Source organism: Conger conger, chromosome 17 (assembly GCF_963514075.1).
Source record: "Conger conger chromosome 17, fConCon1.1, whole genome shotgun sequence".
Lineage (NCBI taxonomy): Eukaryota > Metazoa > Chordata > Actinopteri > Anguilliformes > Congridae > Conger > Conger conger.
In genome coordinates, this window is record NC_083776.1 from 39,222,979 (window position 1) to 39,248,473 (window position 25,495).

Sequence of the window (25,495 nt, forward strand, 5' to 3'; positions counted from 1 at the left end):
CCTCATTTAGTAAACACTATGTGTGCTGTAAAAATAAATGGAAGCATTTAAGTTACTAACAGCATTGAGTTTATAGTCTGTGTCAGCAATGCAGTAACGATATAAAAAATTAACTGAGACACTTCCGAAGGCCAATTTGAAATTACAAAAGACCTCTGTATGCCCATTTTCTAAGCTGGCATTTATTAACGGGACAAAAAATACCTGTGAATGTGATTCACAGACTAACCCATGGGAATGTGCTCCCTGCTTTTAAGCAGGTTCAAATCATTTTCTCATTCGAGGCTTTTTGTTACATGTCAATGATCCATTAAGAGCTCTCTTCATGGATAATGTTCAATACATTAAATGGTGTCTCTTGGATTTCTGTGTCCTTGAAAATCGACTAACAGTATAAGCATGTGTCTGGTATTGTTTGTGTTCCCACAGTTATGCCAGTGTTCACCCTTTTCTTTAATTAACCAGAATACAAAATATGGTCACACTTTGGACCTGTATAGCGTAGTGGCCTCCAACCCTGGTCCTGGAGAGCTACAGGTTCTGCTGGTTTTCATTGTTACTCTGCACTTAATGAATCAATTAGAGCAATTACAGTTAACTCCCCTCACCTGGTTACCAGTAGCTCGCCGGAATCAGGGGTAGTGACCACTGGTATAGCATACATAATGCCTTCATGAACATGACATAATAGCTTCATAGAACATTCATAAGAGTATGGTGTGCTTCAATAGGGACATACAGTAACTTATGCAGCCTGTAATGCCAAACGTGGCATAACCAGCAATGTCACCTGGTTAATGGCTAAACATAAAGGCTAAAAATAACATTGCTATGAATGACCCTGAGAACCCAGACGCAGACCAAAGGATATTCCAAAACATAGTTTATTACAGTCCAAGTCCAAAGCCAAGAGATTACAAGACAACCAATCCAAAAAGGGATGCAATAGGAAAGTTGAAAAAACAAGCAGAGTCCAAAAAAGTCCAAACCAAATAAACAGAAGTGCAAACAAATCAAAAGGGCTAGGCAAACTCAAAAATCAGGCAAAGGGTTGTCGAAGAGAATCTCATTAAACAGGTGTACTGGTAACTCAGCTCTGAAGAATGATCAGTGTTCTCACAAGGAACACTGCGGAGACTGAGGTTTAAATACATGAGGGAAGGTGACAAACTAGGCGGGGCTCGGGAGAAAGGTGGGCTTAACAAATATGCTGCAGGTGGGAAACATAAGAGGGTAATGATACCAGGGGGAGACAACGCGGACTGGATGCACTAGACCCACATTTACAAGACATACGGCTCCGGATTAGGGAGTGTACATTTGCATACAGTTGGACACATAGTGATAGTCAGAGACAGGTGCAAACACTTCGCTGAAACTAAGCAAGTAATTACATTACATTACATTAATGGCATTTGGCAGACACTCTTATCCAGAGCGACGTACAACAAAGTGCATACCCATAACCAGGGATAAGTGTGCTGAAAGCCCTAGAGGAAAGTACAATTTCAACTGCTACCAGTACAACAAAGACAAGGACCAGGGCCAATTTTTTTTTTTTTTAAACAAACAAACAAACAAACAAACAAAACGCAGAAATATGACCAAACCCTTTAACTAGCCAAACACTGCTTACCTAGCCAAACTAAAAATACTGATACACAAAAAAAGTAAATCACAGAAATTAAGGTTCACAGGGAGGTGGGGAGGGATGGGGAGAGGTGCTGCTTGAAAAGGTGTGTCTTCAGTTTGCGCTTGAAGGTGGGAAGAGATTCTACAGTTCTGACCTCAACGGGGAGTTCGTTCTACCACCGTGGAGCCAGAACAGACAGTAGTCGTGAGCGTGAGGTGGAAGTTCGGAGAGGGGGAGGTGCCAAGCGGCCTGTGGAGGCAGAACGAAGAGGTCTGGCAGGGGTGTAGGGTCTGATCATTTTTTGTTGGTAAGCAGAAGACCCCTTAACTGCTTGGAAGGCTAGCACCAATGTTTTGAATTTGATGCGAGCCATGACAGGCAGCCAGTGGGGGGAAGTCAGCAGGGGCGTGACATGTGAGTATTTGGGAAGGTTGAAGACCAGACGAGCTGCTGCATTCTGGATAAGCTGGAGGGGTCTGATGGCAGACGCTGGGAGGCCAGCCAAGAGGGAATTGCAGTAGTCCAGGCGGGACAGAACCATCGCCTGGACCAGAAGCTGGGTTGAGTAGGGGGTGAGAAAGGGGCGGATTCTCCGTATATTGTATAGGAAGAACCTGCATGACCGGGTCACCGCCACAATGTTCTCGGAGAGGGACAGTCTTGCTGTCCATCACCATGCCGAGGTTCCTTCCAAGTGTGGTATCCCCTAGGGAAATGGAGAGATCCAGATGGGGAGAGGTAATAGCAGGGATGAATATCATTTCAGTCTTACCTGGGTTGAGCTTTAGATGGTGGTTGTCCATCCAGCTCTGGATGTCACTCAGGCAAGCAGAGATACGGGCTGAAACCTGTGTATCAGATGGAGGGAATGAGTTGGGTATCATCCGCATAGCAGTGGTAGGATAGACCATGTGCAGTGATCACAGGGCCAAGGGAACGAGTGTAAAGAGAAAAAAGAAGCGGGCCTAGGACGGAGCCCTGGGGAACTCCTGTGGCAAGGGGCAGAGGTGTCGATACCGTACCAGCCCAGGCAACCTGGAAGGAGCGACCAGAGAGATTGGACTCAATCCAGTCCAGGGCTGTGCCACAGATGCCCATTGCTGACAGGGCGGACAGGAGGATGGAGTGATCCACAGTGTCGAAGGCAGCAGAGAGATCTAGAAGAATGAGGACAGAGGAGAGGGAGGCTGCTCGTGCGGCATGGAGTAATCAGGGATAGCATAGGAAGGCGGAGTTATAGAACAGCATGGAAACTTGGAGGTACTGTTCGTGAGTTAGTTAGTCAGTAAGTGTATTCATATGATTAGTACTATACAATATCTAAATTAGTAGTAGTTGGTAAAAATCGTGCTTTTCAACATTAACTAGTGAGAGAAGCCAGAAGTAAGGAATGCGAGGCTGGAAGAAATGTTGAAAACCTGGAAACTACAGAAATCACCCGAATAGTGAAGCACACAGACAGGGGAGTGACTCAGGCTCAGAAACATTCAGACACAGACATCACAGGGGATCACGAATGCAATAACTGAAATGGGAAAGAATAAACCAGATATGAATGAAACGGAATAATAATAAGAAATAATAACTCAGGAACATTACAAACATAAAGGGTGACATGAAACATGTTATGTAGGATGCTACAGGCGGCTAACTGTGACACACATGATGATCTCATGAAATAATCCAAATGAACCCAAGAGAAGTTAGCACCTCCTGCTACAATGGCAGCACATACTGTATCTCCCATATTAAAAGTGTGTCACACAGCTGTGCCACAGTAGCTAGTGATGAAAATCCTCTTTAAATACTCACACCTACCCTTGGCTCACAAGACGACATGAACCTTAAGGTGATCCCTCACTCTGCACCACTTATGCTTTTGTTCAACATTGTATGGCTTGCAATGACTTTCCTTTCCTTTTACTTTCTTTCGAGAAACATTAGCTACTTTGTCGCATATGACTGTATTGTGCCGTGCTATGCATGCTGTAAAGAGATATCCTCTTTAGTGTCATTGCCCAAGTGCTGAGAAATTACTTTAGAATCCACTCAGAGATGCATTATGTAAGTCCTTTCAGTCACACCAGTTCCAGCATTCCTACAGCTAATGTATTGCCTTATGATGCATACATGATTGGTTAATGTAGGCTGTACATCCTTTTTAGTGAAATTCTTAACCTTCACAGTTTTGAAGTATTGCTTTTGAAATCGTTTATTGCATGTGAATGATTATGGCCAGGGTCTTGTGGCCAGCAACGACTGCACTTACAGCAATACTACTAGCTTCTAATTACCATTTCTTTCTCTGACCATAGTCAGTGTTTTTCCAAAGCGAACTAATGAAAATGAGGGCAGTAAATGTCATTACACTGTAAAAAACAAGGTAAAAATGGAAAGACTTGTTTGAAAGGCTGCTGAATGTACACAGATCATAGACCAGGCTGTTCAGCTTCTATATTTGCTATGTGTATTATGACTGGAACAAGTGAGAGGACATCTATCACCAGAGATGGGTATGGTAGCTGTCTGTGGTTGATATGATTGATTGACATGCCAAAGTGTTATAGATGTATTAGTGTTGTGTGGTCCTACTTGGCTTCAGTGATTTGCTGTATTTTCTGATCATGGTTAGAAGGTGACAGACTTATTGCTGGTATTTTTATGCTCAGAAACATAAAGCAGCTTCCACATTTCTCAGATTCCATGGTTAACGGGCATTTTCAGGGCACATGGTGAAAACCGGGTTATCAGATATTTGTGAGGACCCTGGGACACCCAGTTTGAAACCAGTATTGTCCCAGCCAATCAGAGAAGTCTGGTCACCCTGTGTCTTCTCATTTACTCCAAAACCCATATGACGAATGAACGGACAGGTTTAGAGACTGTAGATTATGTAAACCCATATGATAAGTGAGCAGACAGGTTTAGAGACTGTAGATAATGTAAACCCATATCATTAGTGAAAGCGCAGTCTTTAGAGGCTGTATACAATGTAAACTTTTCTGGCAAATGAAAGGACGGTTATAGAAATGGTAGATAATGTAAACCCATTGTAATGTTCCTGAGTTTGTTCTGTTTGTTTTAGTGTTGATTCGTGTTTATTCTTATTTAATTCATTATCATGAATATCTGGTAATTTTTCCCATTACAGTTATTACATTTGTGATCCCCTATAATGTCTGTGTCTGAATGTTTACGAGCCTGAGTCACTCCCCTGTCTGCATGCTCCACTATTCGGTTGTTTACAGTAGTTCCGAGGTTCAACCTTCCTTCCAAACTCATATTCCTTACTTCCAGCTTCTTTCGCTAGTTAATGTTGTAAAGCACTATTCTTACTAACAACTACTAATTTAGATACTTTCCTTTTGCTTTTTGGTTTGGGTACTGTCTGCTGATCTCTTGGCTCTGAAGTTGGACTGAATAAACTACGCTTTTGGATTATCTGTTGGTCTGCTTTTGGGTTCTCAGTGCCATACATCATATGATAAGTGAAAGGACAGGTTTGGAGACTGCAGATTGTTATTCCTGCTTCCCAGGGCCCGATGTTCTGCTTGGACAGATGCCAGTGACTTTATTTGAGGTGAAACCATGTATTTTCCTTTCACCTTCAGTAGAAGTTCAGGCAGGATTCCCAGCACCTACAAACACACAGGGGGCTGAGGGGCAAACGGCTGGGACTGGGATACAGAGGGCTAACGAATAAAAATATCACCGCATTAAGAGGTCAGACATCCACTTATCTGCCTTTCTTTGGATGACACAAATGCACCAGTTGCTAAGCTCAAACTGAATTCAGACATGAGTGTCAGAACATGTTTTGACTCCAGCAACTATCTTCCCAAACATTTTTAAATAGTTTCTGCTGACTAACAAAGGAAGCCCTTCATTTTTTTCTTTTTAAACATATATGCTCCACTATTCGGTTGTTTACAGTAGTTCCGAGGTTCAACCTTCCTTCCAAACTCATATTCCTTACTTCCAGCTTCTTTCGCTAGTTAATGTTGTAAAGCACTATTCTTACTAACAACTACTAATTTAGATACTTTCCTTTTGCTTTTTGGTTTGGGTACTGTCTGCTGATCTCTTGGCTCTGAAGTTGGACTGAATAAACTACGCTTTTGGATTATCTGTTGGTCTGCTTTTGGGTTCTCAGTGCCATACATCATATGATAAGTGAAAGGACAGGTTTGGAGACTGCAGATTGTTATTCCTGCTTCCCAGGGCCCGATGTTCTGCTTGGACAGATGCCAGTGACTTTATTTGAGGTGAAACCATGTATTTTCCTTTCACCTTCAGTAGAAGTTCAGGCAGGATTCCCAGCACCTACAAACACACAGGGGGCTGAGGGGCAAATGGCTGGGACTGGGATACAGAGGGCTAACGAATAAAAATATCACCGCATTAAGAGGTCAGACATCCACTTATCTGCCTTTCTTTGGATGACACAAATGCACCAGTTGCTAAGCTCAAACTGAATTCAGACATGAGTGTCAGAACATGTTTTGACTCCAGCAACTATCTTCCCAAACATTTTTAAATAGTTTCTGCTGACTAACAAAGGAAGCCCTTCCCTACTGTCTGCTCCTCAAAATAATTTCAAGGCAAGTTAAAAAAAGCAAAAGCTTCCAGCCCTCACAAGAATGCATATTAGTGTCTCCTGGTATTTTATTTATTCCAAAAGGTCTGAAACTGCATTTAAAATAACCTAAAAGATCAATGCAGTTGTAAGAACCATTATGTTTAGCAGGCGTGTTTTTCATGCTGTCATTTGTCTGACAGAGACTACTGTTTGTAAAATTAAAGTTATTTAGATATTTAACAAGTGCAAAAAAGACCCAACTGACGTGGCTTCGCCTCTTGTTGAGAAACGGCTGCAGCCAAGCAGCTGTGAGTGACAGAGAGTGGAGGCTTGGGGCTGAGAGGTGCCACAGCTGCTTCTCCTCTGCGTCAGTCTGGCTGGTGAAGAAAGCACAGCAGTGTGTCGAGTGAGGTGTACCCCAGCTGTGTGTCTGCTGGGCTGCGGCTTTCTTACACAGGCTCATTTCTGGACTGCCGACAGAGGCCCTGATTGATGACAGGTAGTTACCAATGATTGAATAATCACAGGAACTGGAGAGCTGTCTAGGGTGCTATGTTGCTCTGGAAGAAGGGGGGAGAGGGTGGTGAGAGAGGGGGAGAGGAAGGGGCGAGGGGGAGAGAAAGCGGAGAGGGAGATCTAATAGATTTACTTGTTTTGAATTTCTTGCACCTGTTGTAATTTCTAAGGGAAAATCTGAAAACCTGTGAACCTTTGTTTATAAAATGTAGTGCTGCCATTTCTTGATGCTTCCTCACTTGAACTCTCTGCGAGAGTGAGCAGAATATGAGGAGAGAGATTGTGCATGGCACGTTTCCTTGTGTAGTGGTGAAGAGATGTCTATTGTGAGCAGGCAAACGTGTAATAACACGTGAGAATCTCACCACCAGCGGCCCCACACCCCAAGCGTGCGATAAATAATCAGAGCATTACACTGCTGAAGTATCCCATCTCCCTCGGGTACGATTACAGTCCATCGGATCATATTAGGAGACCTTCAAGAGTCTTATTAATCCAAGACAGTGCATTCAGAACATTTTATTTTGTGACCTCCAAACACATGTTACTGAGGTACTGCGCATTGTCCAAGGTGGTCCAGAGAGAAGTTCCAGTCCGTTTCTTGTTAGGGCAGAGAAGCATGATAATCAGGCTGGGTAAAAGTCCCAGGTTCCATTCCGTCCTCATACCCACAAACCTCTAATAAAGACCACAATTTTAACCTCTTTTTTCTTTTCCTTGCTACTTTTCCTGCGCATAGCTCCACCCAATGGTAGAGGCTAGAAAAAGAGATGAGAAACCGAAGGGAAGACGTGGAAATCGAGAAAACATGAATTAGGCAAATAGAATGTTCTTGCTCCTTCAAAAATCAGTTTGAAGCCACATCTGTTACATATGTGGTGGATGCGTGGCAGATGCGTGACGGATGGGGAGAGGTTGACTCACAGGTCAATCATTTATACTTTATGCTTTCAGGAAAAATGCTTCCACAAAGGATGCGTTCATGTTTCCTTGCTCAGAGGAAAGTTTGGAGTTCCACATTCTACTTCTAGCTCATAATTTCAGGGTCAGGAACAAGGACAAATTGGAATCTCAAGAGTTTAACTGTATGATGAAAAACATTGGTTTTATATTGAATATTGTAGTTACATATATACTAAGCAGTTTGCTGTTGATTCGTATTCTACAGACAAGGATATGAACATTTACATTTTACATTTTTGTCATTTAGCAGACGCTTTTAATCCAAAGCGACTTACAAGTGCATAGGTTCTTCCACAAGTCAAAGCATCACATCCATAACTAGGAAAATACATAGGAAGTGCTTTTTTAAACATATAGTCATCATAAGTGCAATATTATTATTTATTTTTATTTTTTTTGTGGGGGGGTTAGAGAAGAGGGATAGGGATATCAGAAAGGGGGGCGGGGGAAATCAGGAGGGAGGACTAAGGTAGAGTTTGAAGAGGTGTGTTTTTAGTCTGCATCGAAATAGGGGGAGGGATTCTGCTGTCCTGACAGTGATAGGCAAGTCATTCCACCACTGAGGAACCAGAACGGAAAACAGGCGTGAACGTGCAGCTCGACCACCAGGTGCTCGTAGTGAGGGAACCATAAGGCGACCAGAGCTGGCAGACCGGAGTGGTCTAGCTGGGGAGTAGGGAGTGATCAAGGATTGTATGTAAGGTGGGGCAGTCCCCTTAGCAGCCTGAAATGCCAACACTAGGGCCTTGAATCGGATGCGTGCGGCAATAGGAAGCCAGTGGAGGCCAATGAGGAGCGGGGTGACGTGAGCTGACCTGGGCTGACTGGTGATCAGGCGGGCTGCAGCATTCTGGACCAGCTGGAGGGGCTTGATGGCACAAGCTGGGAGACCGACTAGGAGGAAGTTGCAGTAATCCAGGCGGGAAATGACGAGCGTATGTGCTGTATGTACTAGCATTAATAAACTTTGGGTGCAAAAGTCTGTTGTCCTTCCAATGACAATGAATGTAACTTAGGCTACGAAAAGCAGACTTTTGGTTATGTGATCGCCTGGATGGGTGGCCATACATAAACCTGTCTCTGCATTCAAGGGTGGAGTTATGAGCACCCTTTACCTTCTGGAAAACACAGGCTGGAGATTCAAGCCTTTTGTTTTGAAAAGTTTTGCCCCATATTTAGGAAACGGCTACACTGATGGTGATTTAAAAAATGCCTCCAGACATAATTTAAGCATTTCATCCAAATAAGCTCAACTGAAAGCGTGACAGTGCTCCTTTAAAGCACTTTAAAGACTGGTGACAACTAATAGAAGACTAATAATTTGCCATAAGTTATGTATTCATCTATTGCTGACTTGTTTTGCCATGAGACTTATAGTGTTCACAACCTGCGATATTAAACTGATTATATTTTTTATCGAGATCTCCATTGATAAAAAAAAAAAAGCTAAAATATTCATATCTTCAAATGAGTTGTAATTATTATTTTTAAAAATTGGCATTTTAAATCGTTTATTTCTACGGAGCCTTGTAAAGTATGTTGTACTCATCAGAAAAGTATTGCGTGCTCACAAGAAACATATCTCATGCTCACAAGAAACATATCTCGTGCTCACAAGAAACATATCTCTGTGCATGAGAAAAGTAACTTGTGAACACAAGAAACCTGGGTAATTTAAAATGATTAATTGTCAAGCACTTAATATCTGGTCTAGTGGACAAGGCATCTGGCATCCTGACTGCTGTCATTTTAATTTTTCAATGTTAAATTGCAAATTTAAATACTACGCCCACAATTATTTATAGGCTATAGGGCCTCATTTAGAGTCTTAACACATAATAGAATTTGATATTCTAAAAGCTTAATGAACAGATAGATTTGTTTCACCGTGAAAAAAATAATTAAGCTTTTGGCAATATCAACGTGAATTAACATGAATTAAACAAATTTTCCCACTGCAATTTGTTTTCTATTTAGGGGGCTCAGGTCTCAGAGTGATGCACTAGGATCTAGGCTACATTTCTCATTTACCAGTGGCGGCCTGTCAGTCCCTAGATCATTTGCCGGCCTATCAGTAGTCTTGATTTTGGCACTTATCCTGCGCCATAGAAACCAGACCCCTTAACCACTGGACCACAGAAGCCAGTGTGCTATTGTTTTTCATGTAAAGGGTGATGGCCTATGCACAGTTGTATGAACATGTAAGTTTCTATAATTCGTTTAATATAGCCTAGTTTGAATCCATTAAAATAAAATTTGTTTGAATTCATTTCATATATTTTAATGGGTTATGTCAACACAATGCCAGTGGAACACTATGGAATTTAGTTATCAAATATGTTCTCACCACAGTATTGTGTCAATTGCCCTGTTTTGTGTGCATGTTTACAGTCGTTAGGCTACCGCTGACAACAGTACCACAATAGCTGTCTGTAATAGCCCTAAATGTATTAGACTGTAAATGGCCTAATAGCCTATAGGCTACATAATTAATGTAGGTATAGTATTTAAATATATCATTACTTGTAAAAATCACATGGCAGGTTATTTTATGTAATTTAATGCCCCGTTGTAGTAACTGAACTTAATTGTTGAAAAATGAAAACGTCTGTAGTCAGATTTGAACCGTGGATCTCTGCTTTGTTAGTCAGATGTCCCATCCTCTAGACGAAACGGTTTAGAACACCCGCTGATTCATATTTTCTTTGACTACCTTTTCGGAAATTTGCAAAACATCAGGATTTCTGTCCCCTCCCCAGTCGAGTGCTCCCGGGATAATGGCGGATGCAGTCACCAGTGCGCAGTGGCTCCTGGGAAAGGCATAGCGTGTTCCTGTCCTCCGGGGCTCCACTTGGGCGCAGACGGCAAGGCCTGCGAGGCGGTGGACTACTGCGTCAGGCACCTGCGGTGCAGCCAGGTGTGCGAGCAGGTCAAGTCCACCGTCAAGTGCTCCTGCTACACCGGCTGGAGCCTGGGACCAGACGGGGAGAGCTGCCACAGCAACGGTAACGCAAATAACACACAAAAATGAGAGAACATTTTCCATTTTTTGACAGCAGTTTTCTGGAGTTCTCATTCCTAAACTGATCCATTGAGGCGGCCATACCTGTGACAGGCTGTGTTGGTGAGATAAAAATTCAGACTTCCCAAATCAAGACGTCCATCAACATTTTTTCCTGGCAGTTATCACATTGCCCCTCCCCGGTAATCTACATCAATTGGTACTAATCAGACACAAACGATGATGGACAGTAATGTTCCCATGGTGGAATGCCCTGCTTTCAGCACACAGAACTGCAGACATGCTGCAGATATTGTACCAGTAAAAAATATATATTTCTAAGAAATAGGAATTTTTACCGGCACAATGGCTAAATTAGATTAATAATACTAATAGTATAATTTGCAACCGCCTAGGCTTAAATATAATTGCACTCACAGTTTCTGGCTGGCTTCACCATCTACGCAATTCTGGAAGAAAATGCATTCTGGGGTGGCATCTCATTTGCATAAGGTATTCTGGGGGCGGCCTGTAGCGTAGTGGTTATGGTAAAAGACTGGGACACCCAAGGTCGGTTGTTCTAATCCCGGTGTAGCCACAATAAGATCCTTAACCCTGCATTGCTCCAGGGGAGAATTGTCAATAATGTAATGTACTGTACTGTATTCTCTCGCCTGCAGTGTTCTGTGTAGTATTGGTCTGTAACAGCTGGGGCTGTTACAGATGAGCCTTTAAAAGTAAGCAGAGAAATGTGTCGGTGTCATCAATGTCCAACTCAATAACTTGAGTTGATATGGAAATGACATAGAGGAACCATGAAAACGGTACAAGGGCCAGAGTGGACTTCAGAACTCGCTTTTTCCTGCCTTTTAAAAAATTTTTTTTTACAGCATTCAGCCAAACCAAGTTGGTTGGAAGTTGGAACAGACAAGACTGTTTTGTTGTTCCATGTGTAGGGTAGGGGCAGGGTGGAGGGCCAGTAGCGACTGAGGTTCGACCCTTGAAGGCGAACTCACAATAAAGAAAGTGAGATACAACAATAAGACCTTCTCCCGGGACACAGGGAGGAACCCGTAGGCGGTAATGGAAAGAACAGAAATTAAGCCCCAAAAAACGGCTGTAGAATATAAAAACAACCCTCAGAAAACAGGGCGAATACACAAACCAGATATAGTGCTGGGAAGTGAGCATTGAGAAATAATAGTGAATACCCCAAATAAAAGTACAACCTAGCAAAAACCGCTAGGCACAAAACAAAAACCCATGAGGCGCAACTCAGGAAGAAAAACACAAACTAAAATACAATACCGGGGACAACGTCCCTCTACCACCGGCTCACACGAGCCCAAAACAAAAAGGAAGGAATGAAAACCTTTCAGGAAGGCGTCGGTGAACAAACACCACAACCGAGCGCCTTCCTTACCTAATTTTTTGGTAGTCTCAGAGATTTTTGTAAATAACCAACACCGTACCTGACTCTACCAGTACAGAGTCTACCTGGTGTCTTACCGGCTTTGTGCAAGTGCAAACGTTGAACACAAAAGCACTGAAGGGAGTCAGCACTGGCTTTAAATACTCTTGGGGAAGGTAATTCCCCAGGAGTTAATGAGGAACAGGTGGAACTAATGATCCTCAGCCCTCTGGTGGACCCACCGGGTACTACCTCCCACCATGACACCATGCAATGTGAGGAACGGTCATTTGCCAAAAACACCTCTGAGTATCAGTGTTATGTCTTGTTTGTGTGCTGGTAATGGGGTTCAGAGAACCGGTTTCTTTTTGAGTGCATGTTCTCAGTTTCTAAAAACCTTCTTTGAATGTTGTAAAGCATTATTTATGACTTCACTGTGTCTGTTCAGGCAGTATTTGTTTACGTTGTTGTCAACGTTATTGTTTTGCATTTATTCTGATCTATCAAATTAGCAGATTGTCAACCACACTTTTATCAGGTTCCCTGAGTAACTTCAGTGGTGTCGCTTTTCAAGCGACAGCTTCCGCAGCGGTGCAGTGGGCAGAGCTTTTTAAACCGCCTTTAAAGTCATTTCCTGCTTTCCAGGGCCTTAAAAATACAATGATGGTTAAGAAACACAGGTCCAGATGCCATCATGTATTTTAAAGAAATTAGGAAAACGCCATTAATTTCTCCTTATTTCTTTTCCAGAGATATAGAATATGTTAAGATGAGGACACCTATAATTTCCAAGCTAGGCATAAATTTACATTTACATTTACATTTTAGTCATTTGGCAGACGCTTTTAATCCAAAGCGACTTACAAGTGCATAGGTTCTACCACAAGTCAAAGCATCACAACCAGAACTAGGAAAATACACCTGGACTGCTGTTCTAAACATATAGTCGTCATCATAAATGCAAATTTTTTTTATTTATTTTTTATTTTTGGGGGGGGGGGGGGGTTATCAGAAGGGGGGGGCGGGGTAAGTCAGGAGGGAGGACTAAGGTAGAGTTTGAAGAGGTGTGTTTTGAGTCTGCGTCGAAATAGGGGGAGGGATTCTGCTGTCCTGACAGTGGTAGGCAAGTCATTCCACCACTGAGGGACCAGAACGGAAAACAGGCGTGAACGTGCAGCTCGACCGCCAGGTGCCCGTAGAGAGGGAACCGTAAGGCGACCAGAGCTGGCAGACCGGAGTGGTCTAGCTGGGGAGTAGGGAGTGATCAGGGATTGTATGTAATGTGGGGCAGTCCCCTTAGCAGCCTGAAATGCCAACACTAGGGCCTTGAATCGGATGCGTGCGGCAATAGGAAGCCAGTGGAGGCCAATGAGAAGCGGGGTGACATGAGCCGACCTGGGCTGACTGGTGATCAAGCGGGCTGCAGCATTCTGGACCAGCTGGAGGGGCTTGATGGCGCACGCTGGGAGACCGGCTAGGAGGGAGTTGCAGTAATCCAGGCGGGAAATGACGAGCGCCTGGACTAGGAGCTGGGTGGCTTTCTCCGTCAGGAGATGACGGATGTGGCGTATGTTATACAGAAAGAACCTGCAGGTTCTGGCAGTGGAGGATACTTGTGGAGCCAGGGAGAGGCAGTTATCAAGAGTCACCCCAAGATTCTTTGCCGTACGGGAGGAGGAAACTACAAAGTCCTCCACAGTCAGTGAGAGGTCAATTGACGGAGAGGACTTGGCAGGGATGTAGAGAAGCTCAGTTTTGGCAAGGTTGAGCTTCAGGTGATGGGAAGTCATCCACGCAGAGATATCAGCCAAGCAGGCAGAGATCTGTGTGGTGATTTGGGTGTCGGGGGGGAAGGAAATGAAGAGTTGGGTGTCATCAGCGTAGGAGTGATAAGAGAAGCCGTGGGAAGAGATAACAGAACCAAGAGACATGGTGTATAGCGAGAAGAGGAGAGGCCCAAGAACCGAGCCCTGCGGGACTCCAGTTCGTAGGGGTTGAGGGTCGGAGACTGCGCCCCTCCAAGTCACCTGGTAGGAGCGACCAGAGAGGTAGGAGGAAAACCAAGCGAGTGCAGAACCTGTGACACCCATCCCAGACAGCGATGAGAGCAGAATCTCACGGTTGACTGTATCGAAGGCGGCTGACAGGTCAAGGAAGATGAGGACAGAGGAGAGGGATTTTGCTTTAGCAGAGTGGAGTGCCTCAGTGACCGCGAGCAGGGCGGTTTCAGTGGAGTGGCCACTCTTGAAGCCAGACTGGTTGGGGTCATGGAGATTGTTGTGGAGAAGATAAGTGGACAGTTGGGAGCAGACCGCCCGTTCCAGGGTTTTAGCGAGAAAGGGAAGAAGAGAGACAGGCCGGTAGTTGTTCAGGGCAGAGGGATCAAGAGTAGGTTTTTTGAGGAGGGGAGTGACTCTGGCCCTCTTCAGGGAAGAGGGCATGGTGCCGGAAGAGAGGGAGGTGTTGATTAGAGAGGAGAGAAAAGGGAGAATGTCCTCAGATATAGACTGTAGGAGGGGAGAGGGGATGGGGTCAAGAGGACAGGTGGTTGGGCGGTGGGAAGTAAGGAGTTTCAGTGTGTCGGCGTCAGCGAGGGGAGAAAAGGAGGTTAGGGAGTTGGGGAGGGTAGGAGGGTCAGCAGGGGTGGAGGGTTGGGAGAAGGAATTGCGAATAGCATCGACCTTCTTTTCAAAGAAGGAGACAAAGTCATCAGGTGTGAGTGATGAGGGGGGTGGGGGGGGAGGGGGGGCCAGAAGAGAGGAGAAGGTTGAAAACAGTTTGCGGGGATTAGAGGCGGCCGCGTTAATTTTCGAGTGAAAGAAGGAAGATTTAGCTAGAGAGACAGAGGAATGGAAAGATGATAAGAGGGCATGGAAGGAAGCCATATCACTGGGGAGACATGACCTTTTCCATTTTCTCTCCGCCGCCCGCAGTTCGGTTCGGACAGCTCGTAGAGCATCAGAAAGCCAAGGACTGGGGGGGGAGGCCCCAGCTAGTTTGGTGGTGAGGGGACACAGAGAGTCAAAGGAAGATGAGAGGGAGGACATGAGAGTTGTAGCCGCATCATCGGGAGACAGTCGAGAGAAAGACTCCGCAGATGGTAGGGAGGAGAGGATTGTAGATGAGAGGGTGGAGGAAGACAGGTGGCGTAGGTTCCGTCGACAGGTGACAGTGGATGGTGGGAGAGATGGATGGGTGTTAGAGGAGAGTGGAAGAGAGAAAGAGATGAAGGAGTGGTCAGATATATGGAGTGGTGTTACAGAGAGGTTGGTTGTTGTGCAGCTCCTTGTGAAGATGAGGTCAAGAAGGTTGCCTGCTTTGTCGGTGGGAGGGGAAAGAGTGAGGGTAAGGTCAAAAGAAGAGAGGAGGGAGAGAAAGGTAGACTGGGTGGACTCTGAGTTGAGGTTGAAGTCACCCAGGAGGATCAGGGGGGTGTCATTGACAGGTGAGGAGCTGAGGAGGATGTCCATCTCATCCAAAAAGTTTCCCAGAGTACCCGGGGGGCGATAAACAACAATAACAAACAGTTTGCACGGCAGAGTAACAGAAACCGCATGAAATTCAAAAGAGGAGAAGGAGAGGGATGAGGAGAAGACACTAGATCTCCATGAGGATGAGATTAGGAGACCTGTGCCACCTCCTCTGCCAGAGGATCTGGGTGTGTGGGAAAAAGAGAAGGCAGAGGAAAGGGCAGCCGGGGTGGCCGTGTTCTCAGGTGAGAGCCACGTTTCAGTTAAAGCAAGAAAGTCAAGGTTGAGGTGGGAGGCATAGGCTGATATGAAGTCTGCTTTCTGGACGGCGGACTGGCAGTTCCAGAGGCCACCAGCCACACAGAGATCAATACCAGGGGATCTGGGAGGGAAGATGAGGTTAGAGATATTCTGCCCATGTTGGCGGGAGGCGAACCTCCTACCTGACTGGGACCTGGGGAGAGGAGAGAGGACAGGGATGGGAAGGAAACACATGGAGGGAACTAGGGAGGACAAGAGGAATACTACACAGTGGAATGAGGGCAGGCAGCAAAAACAAAATCAAACATCAGGCTCTCGGACACCCGTAGATAGACACCCTCGACTTTGTACACCTGCGACTTCGTATGCCGAGGCAAGTAGCCGAGGCTGCCGCACACAGCTGCCGCTGGTGCGCTACACAACTGCTTAAATAACACTGACGCTGAATACAGAAAATGCAACCAACCCACTGCAGAACAATAATGCACACTGAAGTGAGTTCAGGTGTGCCAGTACTAATAGCCTGAGCAGGGTGCAAAGTATTGGCTCCTCCTACAACAAAAGCTGTGGCCTGCCAGCCAGTAAAACAATAGCCTAACTTAATAGCCTAGCTTACCTGAGAGAAACAAACACCTAACCCAGTTTCACTGAATCTAAATAAACACCACTTGTAATAGCTAACAAACAAACAAGTACACAACAGAACACTATAATGACAACTAAACTGAATTTAGAATCAGCAAGCAAACAAATAATACTCAACTAATCCAGGAGAAAATGCAACCAACCCACTGCAGAACAATAATGCACACTGAAGTGAGTTCAGGTGTGCCAGTACTAATTGGAATATTGGAAGACCTGTGTTGCTTTTAGTAGTGGGGAAATGCAGCCTACAATGTTGCCATGCTTTGTCCTGCAATTTTAGATTGATCTAGGTAACCTGTTTAATGACGGAATGGCTTTGTTTTTAGCTCTGTTTAGTTTTTTTGACGTGGGATATATTTGGGTAGCATGAGCTTGAGGGTGAGAACCCTGTATGCTATTTATTTCACTAACCTGTCAAACACAACATGGCATTTTAACCCAAAATAATTACACATTAGCTATGTGTCAGGTGTCAGAACACTGAACCCAAGAGCAAGACCACAGAAGTTAACATTAAAGTCTTTATTAACTTCAGAACAGATCAGACAGGCAGGGACTGATATCCAGCAAACAATTGTAATAAAGATCAGGCAGTTCCAAAACAAGTGTCCAGGCAAAGGGTCGGTGTACAAGCAAACAGGTTCAGCAGGGATAATACAATATGTGGTCGATGTCACAAGCAAAAGGTTGATAACACACGGGCAGTCCAAAACCTAGACAATGAAAAACACAGAACCTGACGCTATGAAACTATGAAACTAAAGTGTAAATCTGTTCGAAATTGCTGATGATGAACCATAGGGTCTGTACACTGGAGTGCGAAAGCTGGAATCTATAAGTCTATTCGGGTTGAAATCTAGGTTGAGAGGTTTCAGGTTTGTTGAAATGTTTGCCATAAATGGACAAGGTTACCCCCAATGTACCCCCAATAATAAGTTTCACTTTTCAACCAAATGTAGCTATGTTTTCACCTGAATGCCTAAACGGTAATAAAAGACTGAAACTGATAACAACTTTAAACTGCTGTGTATCCACTATAAATGCACTAAATTAACTCTTACACTTCATAGTGGTTGAACAAATCTTTACACCATGGTGCAATTGGTGGACTGCCACTGTTACAAAATAACAGTTGACTAACAAAATTCAGTGTTTATTCATTAATTAACTTTTATTAACAGATATATTTCTTGAGAGACAGAAGTATCATTTTATGTAGGAAGATCATACAAGGTATGATTGTGCTTAATGGCCTATCAGTAAGCATCAGTATATGCCAAGTAAGTGTGCCAAGTAATGTTCCTTTGAACTAAAGAAGCTATACAATCAAATAGATTCTACTTTTCTTTTATTCATAAGGTGTTCGATACGCACTTAAGTTGTACATGGACCCAGCTGAACATTTCACTTTCACAGATCTGTTTTCTCTTTGTACCTCCTGGCATTCCAGCTCAGTCAGTGAGGAATAATAAAAAAGGTGTGAATCAGTTTCATGCCTTGGCTTTTGTCCATGCTTGTTATTTATCTGTTTCTCTGTCAGATCCGTTTGAGGCTTTTATCATATTTTCCATTCGCCATGAGATCCGGAGGATTGATCTTCACCGGCGAGACTACAGTCTTCTGGTCCCGGGCTTGAGGAACACCATCGCCTTGGACTTCCACTTCACACAAAGCCTGCTGTACTGGACTGATGTGGTTGAAGACAAAATCTACAGAGGGAAGCTCTCTGAGACTGGAGGTATTGGAATAAATGCAGCTGAAAAAGCTGAAAAAGTAAGCAGCTTGTGTCCTGCCTGTTGGCCTCTAGGTAGCTCCGGTCACTAGATAGTGATAAGTTATTTTTTGCAGTATCATCACTCTACATGATACTGTGGGGCAACATTGGCTCAGGTGGCAAGAGCAGTCGAAGGGTTGCCATTTAGATCCTGCCCTGGGTGTGTTGAAGTGTCCTGGACCAAGACACCTAACCCCCAAATGCTCCTGACGAGCTGGTTGGGGCCTTACATGGCAGCCAATCAGCGTTAGTGTGTGTGTGTGTGTGTGTGTGTGTGTGTATGAATGGGTGAATGAGAAGCATCAATTGTACAGTGCTTTGGATAAAGGCACTATGTAAATGCCAACCATTTACCATTTACACATAGAACGTTAGTTTCAACAGAGCTGCAGTCATATGCAGGCCATAATGGAAGCTGTGTGTGAAGTAAGAACAGTTTGGACTGGGATTACTTGGAATGCTTCATTAACTTTTAGGAGTGTAAGAACTCTCAAAATCTACAAATCGATATGGATTTTTATTTTGAGGGCAGGATTCGATTATATTTTTGAGTCTTTACGGACAGCAATACTACAGTAATGGTCTCAAACCATACCCTCAGTATCAAAAACCATATTGAATTGTGGGATTTCAGTAGCTCTACACCCCTACAGCTATCACAGAGAAGCTGCATATCCAGTTAGTGAGACTATTAATACTTAGTTTGTACTAATATGGTCTAGGTAATGCTTTCACAGCCTGTTAATTACCTACTATTTACTGTTTAAGTACCAGATACTTATTGCGTAAACATTTTGATTTCAGAGGTAAGTAGGCCCACTATGAAACAGGCTATGAAATGTATTTCCATAGTACTTGCATACAGTGCTTATTTGCTTTGTAGTTACCTAGTAATTACACAAGTAGCTGTGTACTTACCCAATACAGTTAATTAACGGGCTGTGAAGTGAAGTGAAGTGTTACCAAGGTCTGGCCTGGAATAGGGCTGTAGCACCCCATAAGTATAGCAAAATGTTATTTTAGTCCAGAATGTAGCTACCGGTTTTCTCCAGGTTCTCACCTGACCCCAGAGGTGCCTGGGCTTTTCACGAAATGTGAACAGAACTTGTCCTGGCCATCTATTTCCCCAATGTCACATCCTGGGGATCCTCAGTCAGTCTAGTGCAGGGGTCAGCACCCTCTGGAGCCACATGTGGCTCTTTAGCTCATCTCCAGTGGCTCCCTGTGGCTATGGAATATATGGAAATTAACAGTTATATTTTTACATTTTCATTTACAGGTATCATTGTTGTAAGTGATTAACATTCTCCAATTGTAAAGATGTGTAGACTGTACACCAAAAAATAAATAAATAATAAAAAAAATTTTTTATATATATATAGCCTATATTTAGTCGACTCAAATGTGCGTCATAGTCTACCACCCGGCGCCTTTTCCTCTTAAATTTGCCGAACCTCAATACCGGTGGTTAGCATGGAGGTAGGCTAAATGGCTAGTCTAGAGTCCCCCAAGCTATGGATTGCAGAGGAAAATGGAGAATTGAATAGTGAGTGGACAGATTTGTTTGCTTTTACCGGCTGGATAACCAGTATGCTTGATCTGTGGTCAACAAGCACACTGCATTTGCCGAAAAGTATCCGGCTGGGGATGACAGAGAGCGATTTCAGAACTGCTGTGGAAAACAGGAGTGCAAGTGTACTTTTAAGAATTTGATCTCCAAACTCCACTGCTGCTGCTAGTTTTGTGGCAGCTCAGGAGATATTACACAACGGACCATTGTCGGTTTTGGTCAGTTTGCGTTCCAGCCGTGCCAATATCCACAATATACCCTACGCACGGCTAAATGGAATGTTTAAAATTACTCAGTGTTTGTAGATTACGGTTATCTACTTTGTAATCGAAATGAATGTAACCTTATCATCATCTCGCCTCTAGTACCCTACCAAAGTAAAGTAAAAATGAGTGAGTTTAAAGTGTCCTTTGATTTCAAAAGGAGCAGGAACTAAAAAATACAACTTTTATACCACCAACCCTGGTGAAACAAATGATAACTCAACGACACATTTATTTCAATTCTTGCACGTTATCCGACAGTGTCCCGATAAACGTCCAATTAAACTAATAATAAACTAATCAATTGTGTGTCAGTGTCGTCTGGTGTAACGTAATCTAGCTAGCCAGCTAACATTGATGCAGTGGGGATACCTTATTGCAATAGCGTTGCTTAGCTAAGGTTAGTGCAGTGGGGATATATTATTCCTACTAACGTTAGTACCGTTGCCTCGGTAGTGAAGTGGGGATACATTATTGCTAGCTAGTTCACAATACCATTGCTTAGCAACCAATTAACAACTGTTGAGGAGAAGAATACATTTACCATTAAATACATACAAATTTGTTTTGTCTTTCTTTAGTGAAATGTACCACTGTATAAAAGCGTTATGGAACTCGAATCTGTGGTATATCGTGGATATTGGCATAGCTCGGTGGTGTAAAGGCACTCTGCTTTGCGTCTTTTCACAGACTTCAAAAACAAAAGATAGATAGAAAACAGCGCTGCTGTGCAGGTATGTGAACTGTGATGGGCCGCAGGAAGAAGTAATTGAGTTAATACCGCAGAATGGCGAAACAAAACATGGTATTATTGTAATGGAAACGCAAAGTTAAAGAACCAAATAATCATAAATGCCCACTGCAGTCACATGTAGTAGTCACATGTGGTAAAACATTTTAATGAACACTCATTTACACCTATTAGTAATGTTGACAGGCTAATTTAGGCTTGATAGGCTATGTTACCTTCTTTATAAGGCTCAAATATGCGGCTCCAGACATATTTTTTTGGCCACAAATGGCTATTTTGATAGTAAAGGTTGCTGAACCCCTGAGGGGGGTTGGTAAGGGTTATCTTCTCTCCCCATTAAACAGGTTGTAAGGCTGTCCCGTGTCCTGAAGCTTGGGGGATTTTTCTCCCAGCTCTTCTGTATGGCCTCTGATGGCTGTGGCTCCACCAGCATTATAACATAGCATATAACATAACAGTATAACATAACATAATTACGAGAACAGGCCATTCAGGCCAGCAATGCTACCTGTCACTAAAGTGTACCTACTGCTTAGTTTGCCTAAAAGCTAAATAGTATCTAGCACCTTATCAAGCCTTATGGTTTTGAAAATTCCTCCAATCCAGCTGCACATTAAAGATGGCTAACTGCATTGCTTCCAATCATGAGCTTTGCCAGTTTCTTAACATGAGGGGGATTATGGCTATCATTGCAGGTGTGACCGGGATTGAGGTGGTTGTGCAGCACGGGTTGGCCACACCTGAAGGGCTGGCTGTGGACTGGATAGCGGGGAACCTTTACTGGATTGACAGCAACCTGGATCAGATCGAGGTGGCCAAGCTGAGTGGGTACATGCGCTCCACTCTGATCGCTGGGGGCATGGAGCACCCACGAGCCATCGCCCTGGACCCTGGATACGGGTGCGTTTAGACCCTCACACTCCCCTACACGCATACACAGGCACGCACACCCACGAGCCATCGCCCTGGACCCTGGATACGGGTGCGTTTAGACCCACACACTCCCCTACACGCATACACAGGCACGCACACCCACGAGCCATCGCCCTGGACCCTGGATACGGGTGCGTTTAGGCCCTCACACTCCCCTACACGCATACATGTGAGCACAGGGACACACACACACCCACGAGCCATCGCCCTGGACCCTGGATACGGGTGCGTTTAGACCCACACACTCCCCTACACGCATACACAGGCACACATGGATACACACAAGCACACACCCACGAGCCATCGCCCTGGACCCTGGATACGGGTGCGTTTAGACCCTCACACTCCCCTACACGCATACACAGGCACACATGGATACACACAAGCACACACCCACGAGCCATCGCCCTGGACCCTGGATACGGGTGCGTTTAGACCCTCACACTCCCCTACACGCATACACAGGCACGCACACCCACGAGCCATCGCCCTGGACCCTGGATACGGGTGCGTTTAGACCCTCACACTCCCCTACACACACACACAGGCACATATGGATACACACACGCACACAACCATGAGCCATCGCCCTGGACCCTGGATACGGGTGCATTTAGACCCACACACTCCCCTACACACATACATGTGAGCACAGGGACACACACACACCCACGAGCCATCGCCCTGGACCCTGGATACGGGTGCGTTTAGACCCACACACTCCCCTACACACACACACAGGCACATATGGATACACACACGCACACAACCATGAGCCATCGCCCTGGACCCTGGATACGGGTGCATTTAGACCCACACACTCCCCTACACACATACATGTGAGCACAGGGACACACACACACCCACGAGCCATCGCCCTGGACCCTGGATACAGGTGCTTTTTGACGCAATGCTACATTACACACATGCCCACATTCATACCCACACACGACACACATAAACACGTGCGCACACCCACACATATGCGTGTGCAGATACATACATACATACATACATACATATATACACACACATGCACACACACGCAGTTAGGAATAAATTAGAGAGGCACAGCAATAATTATTTTCCAATTGTGATGTCTAAATCCATAAATCAAATGAATCATTGAAAAATGGATTGCAAGCAAAACATTATTCGGAAATCATTTTTTAGGAGACCAAGCTACTTTACATTACATTATTGGCATTTTGGCAGACGCTCTTATCCAGAGCGACATACAGTTGATTAGACTAAGCAGGAGACAAACCTCCCCTGGAGCAATGCAGGGTTAAGGGCCTTGCTCAAGGACCCAACGGCTGTGCAGATCTTATTGAGGCTACACCGGGATTAGAACCACCGAACTTGCGTGTCCCAGTCATTTACTTTAACCACTATGCTACAGGCCACCCTACAGGGTCTATGCAGTCGATAAATGTCATTCATGTGCCTTCCTGGCACAGCCATATGACATACATTCACTGAAATACAGTAATCATCACAGTGAAATATCAGTGGTTAGATAAAAGCTTGTTTATCTGCTTCAGACTATGGATTGTAATCCAGTTAGAGAGTGCTGCTTTTTCTAGATGTTACACAGAGGCATTTGGCCTTCTACTCTGAGACAACACTAACATTGTGAGGACTATATTCACACACAGTTGCATTGTCAGGACTGTTCATATACACTCAAATTATGAGGACTGTATTCACATACACACATTGTGAGGACTTTTCACATCCTTGATACTGTGGGGTTGTCTCTATTGCCGTTTTTATTGCCTGTATCACTATAGCTTTGTACTGCTAATTTGGTTCCTATGAACAGTTTGCCATGAATAGAATATGGTGGTAACACAGTAACTTGATTTAATAATTCCTGACTCTTCCCATGTATTGTGAAACATGCCTATATATTTTCTGTTTTAGTTTATTTAGTTTGTTTTAGTGTAGTGCGGCATTGTGAAATGTGAAACTGCATAGTTGTAAAATTATCAGATAGGACACCTAACAAGCACAGTTTGGCAAGTTCAGTAAAATTCTATGAAAACATGAGATGAACACTCAGAATAAAACTGTTATGCAAGTAGTAATATTGAATTGTTCCTGTAGTACATGACCGCCGGGAATTTACCTGAGTGTGCACTTTACTCTTTCGAAATGTAGCCTGAATTTATCAATTCAATTTGGTAGAGTTGTTGATGAAATGGAAGGTACGCTCACATAAAATCTTGGCTGCTTCGTCAGCACTATGAACAGTGAGAAGATTTCAGGATCCATTTGGTACTGCATCTGCTAAGATTTTATAACTGCATGCAGAATTGGGTATTCAAGTGTGTATCATGATTTCTATGGACATTTTCCAACTCCAGACCATATAAACCTGAATGCTTATTGGATTTAATCATTTTTCAGGTTATATGTATTTTTGTAATGAGGGAGGGTATGGCCGAAAGTGATTAACACCTTATATTATTATATTGTATAATTATAAGGCTGTAGCGTGGGAAGCTAAGCGGAGAGCCAGGGACGACCCAGGGTAGAACCTTTTTTAACCAACACGCGAACGTGTTCGTCACTAAATCCCAGGGAGAACAGAAATAGGGATAACCAGCTAGGGACAGGACTTCTCCCGGAACAATGGGAGGAATAGAAATTAAACAAACCAATCTTCGAAATCGCAAACAGAAAAGTAGCTCAAAAACGGCTAGAGAACGTAAAACAACCCTTAATAACCAGGGCGAACCAATAACTTTGGTACCGTGCCAAATAGCTGGGCACTAAGTGAAAACCAAAATAAAATACAACCTAGCGAGAAAAGCTAGGCACGAAAATAAAAACCTCGAGACGCAGCTCGGGACAAAAATGCAAACCAAAATATAACACCGGGGACAACGTCCCTCTAACATCGACTCACACGAGTCCAAAAGAAAAAACAAAACCCTTGAGGAAGGTGCCAGCACACACAACACTTCCAGCTGTACGCCTTCCTTACCTTATAGATATTTCTCTTTCTTAGCAATGAGAGAATTATCCACCAGCACCATACCTGACTCGTATAGGTTTAGAGTCTACCGGGCGCTTTACCGGCTTTGTGCCAAGGGCGAACGGTTGAACACAAAAGCACTGAAAACTAGTCCATGCAGGTCTTAAATACTCTCCAGGGAGGTAATTCCCCTGGAGTAAACGAGGAACAGGTGGAAACAATGATCCTCGGCCCTCTCGTGGCACCAGTGAGAATAACCTCCCACCGTGACAAAGGCAGCTTCATTACCTTAGGTAAAATGGGCCACAAAAGAGATGTAACTGACCCTGAAAAGTCAAAGTGTAAAATACCTTTAAAATGGATGCAACACTCTTGAAATAGCTAAATTATTGAGGGGTGACCACCAGACAATCAAATGTTTTGTTGCAAATAGTCAACAGGGTCGTGCTCATGGAGAAGAAAAGGCGCAAATTCACTACAAAAGACTTGAGAATAATTAAACATGAAGTTACCAGGAACCAATTATCCACTATATTCCAGAACTGCAAACCTACCTGGATTGTCCAGAAGTCCAAGGTGTCAAGTGCTCAAAGACATGGCTAAGGTAAAGAAGGCTGAAACATGAGCACATGATTCACAAGTTGAAGCATTTAGGCCAAGAAATACCTCAAGACAGATTTTCTTTTAAAGGTTTTATGGACAGATGAAATGAGAGTGACTCTTGATGGACCAGATGGATGAG

At 44.0% G+C, this 25,495-nt stretch overlaps 1 protein-coding gene across 1 annotated transcript in view; it reads left to right on the forward strand.

The window, feature by feature from the left end:
- LOC133116330 (low-density lipoprotein receptor-related protein 1B-like) overlaps positions 1-25,495 on the forward strand; it is a 447,656-nt gene that overhangs the window by 161,387 nt on the left and 260,774 nt on the right. Inside the window, exons 23-25 of the mRNA XM_061225770.1 lie at positions 10,451-10,696; positions 18,020-18,217; positions 21,533-21,737. Coding sequence (XP_061081754.1) covers positions 10,451-10,696; positions 18,020-18,217; positions 21,533-21,737 — 649 coding nt within the window. The remainder of the gene's footprint in view (positions 1-10,450; positions 10,697-18,019; positions 18,218-21,532; positions 21,738-25,495) is intronic.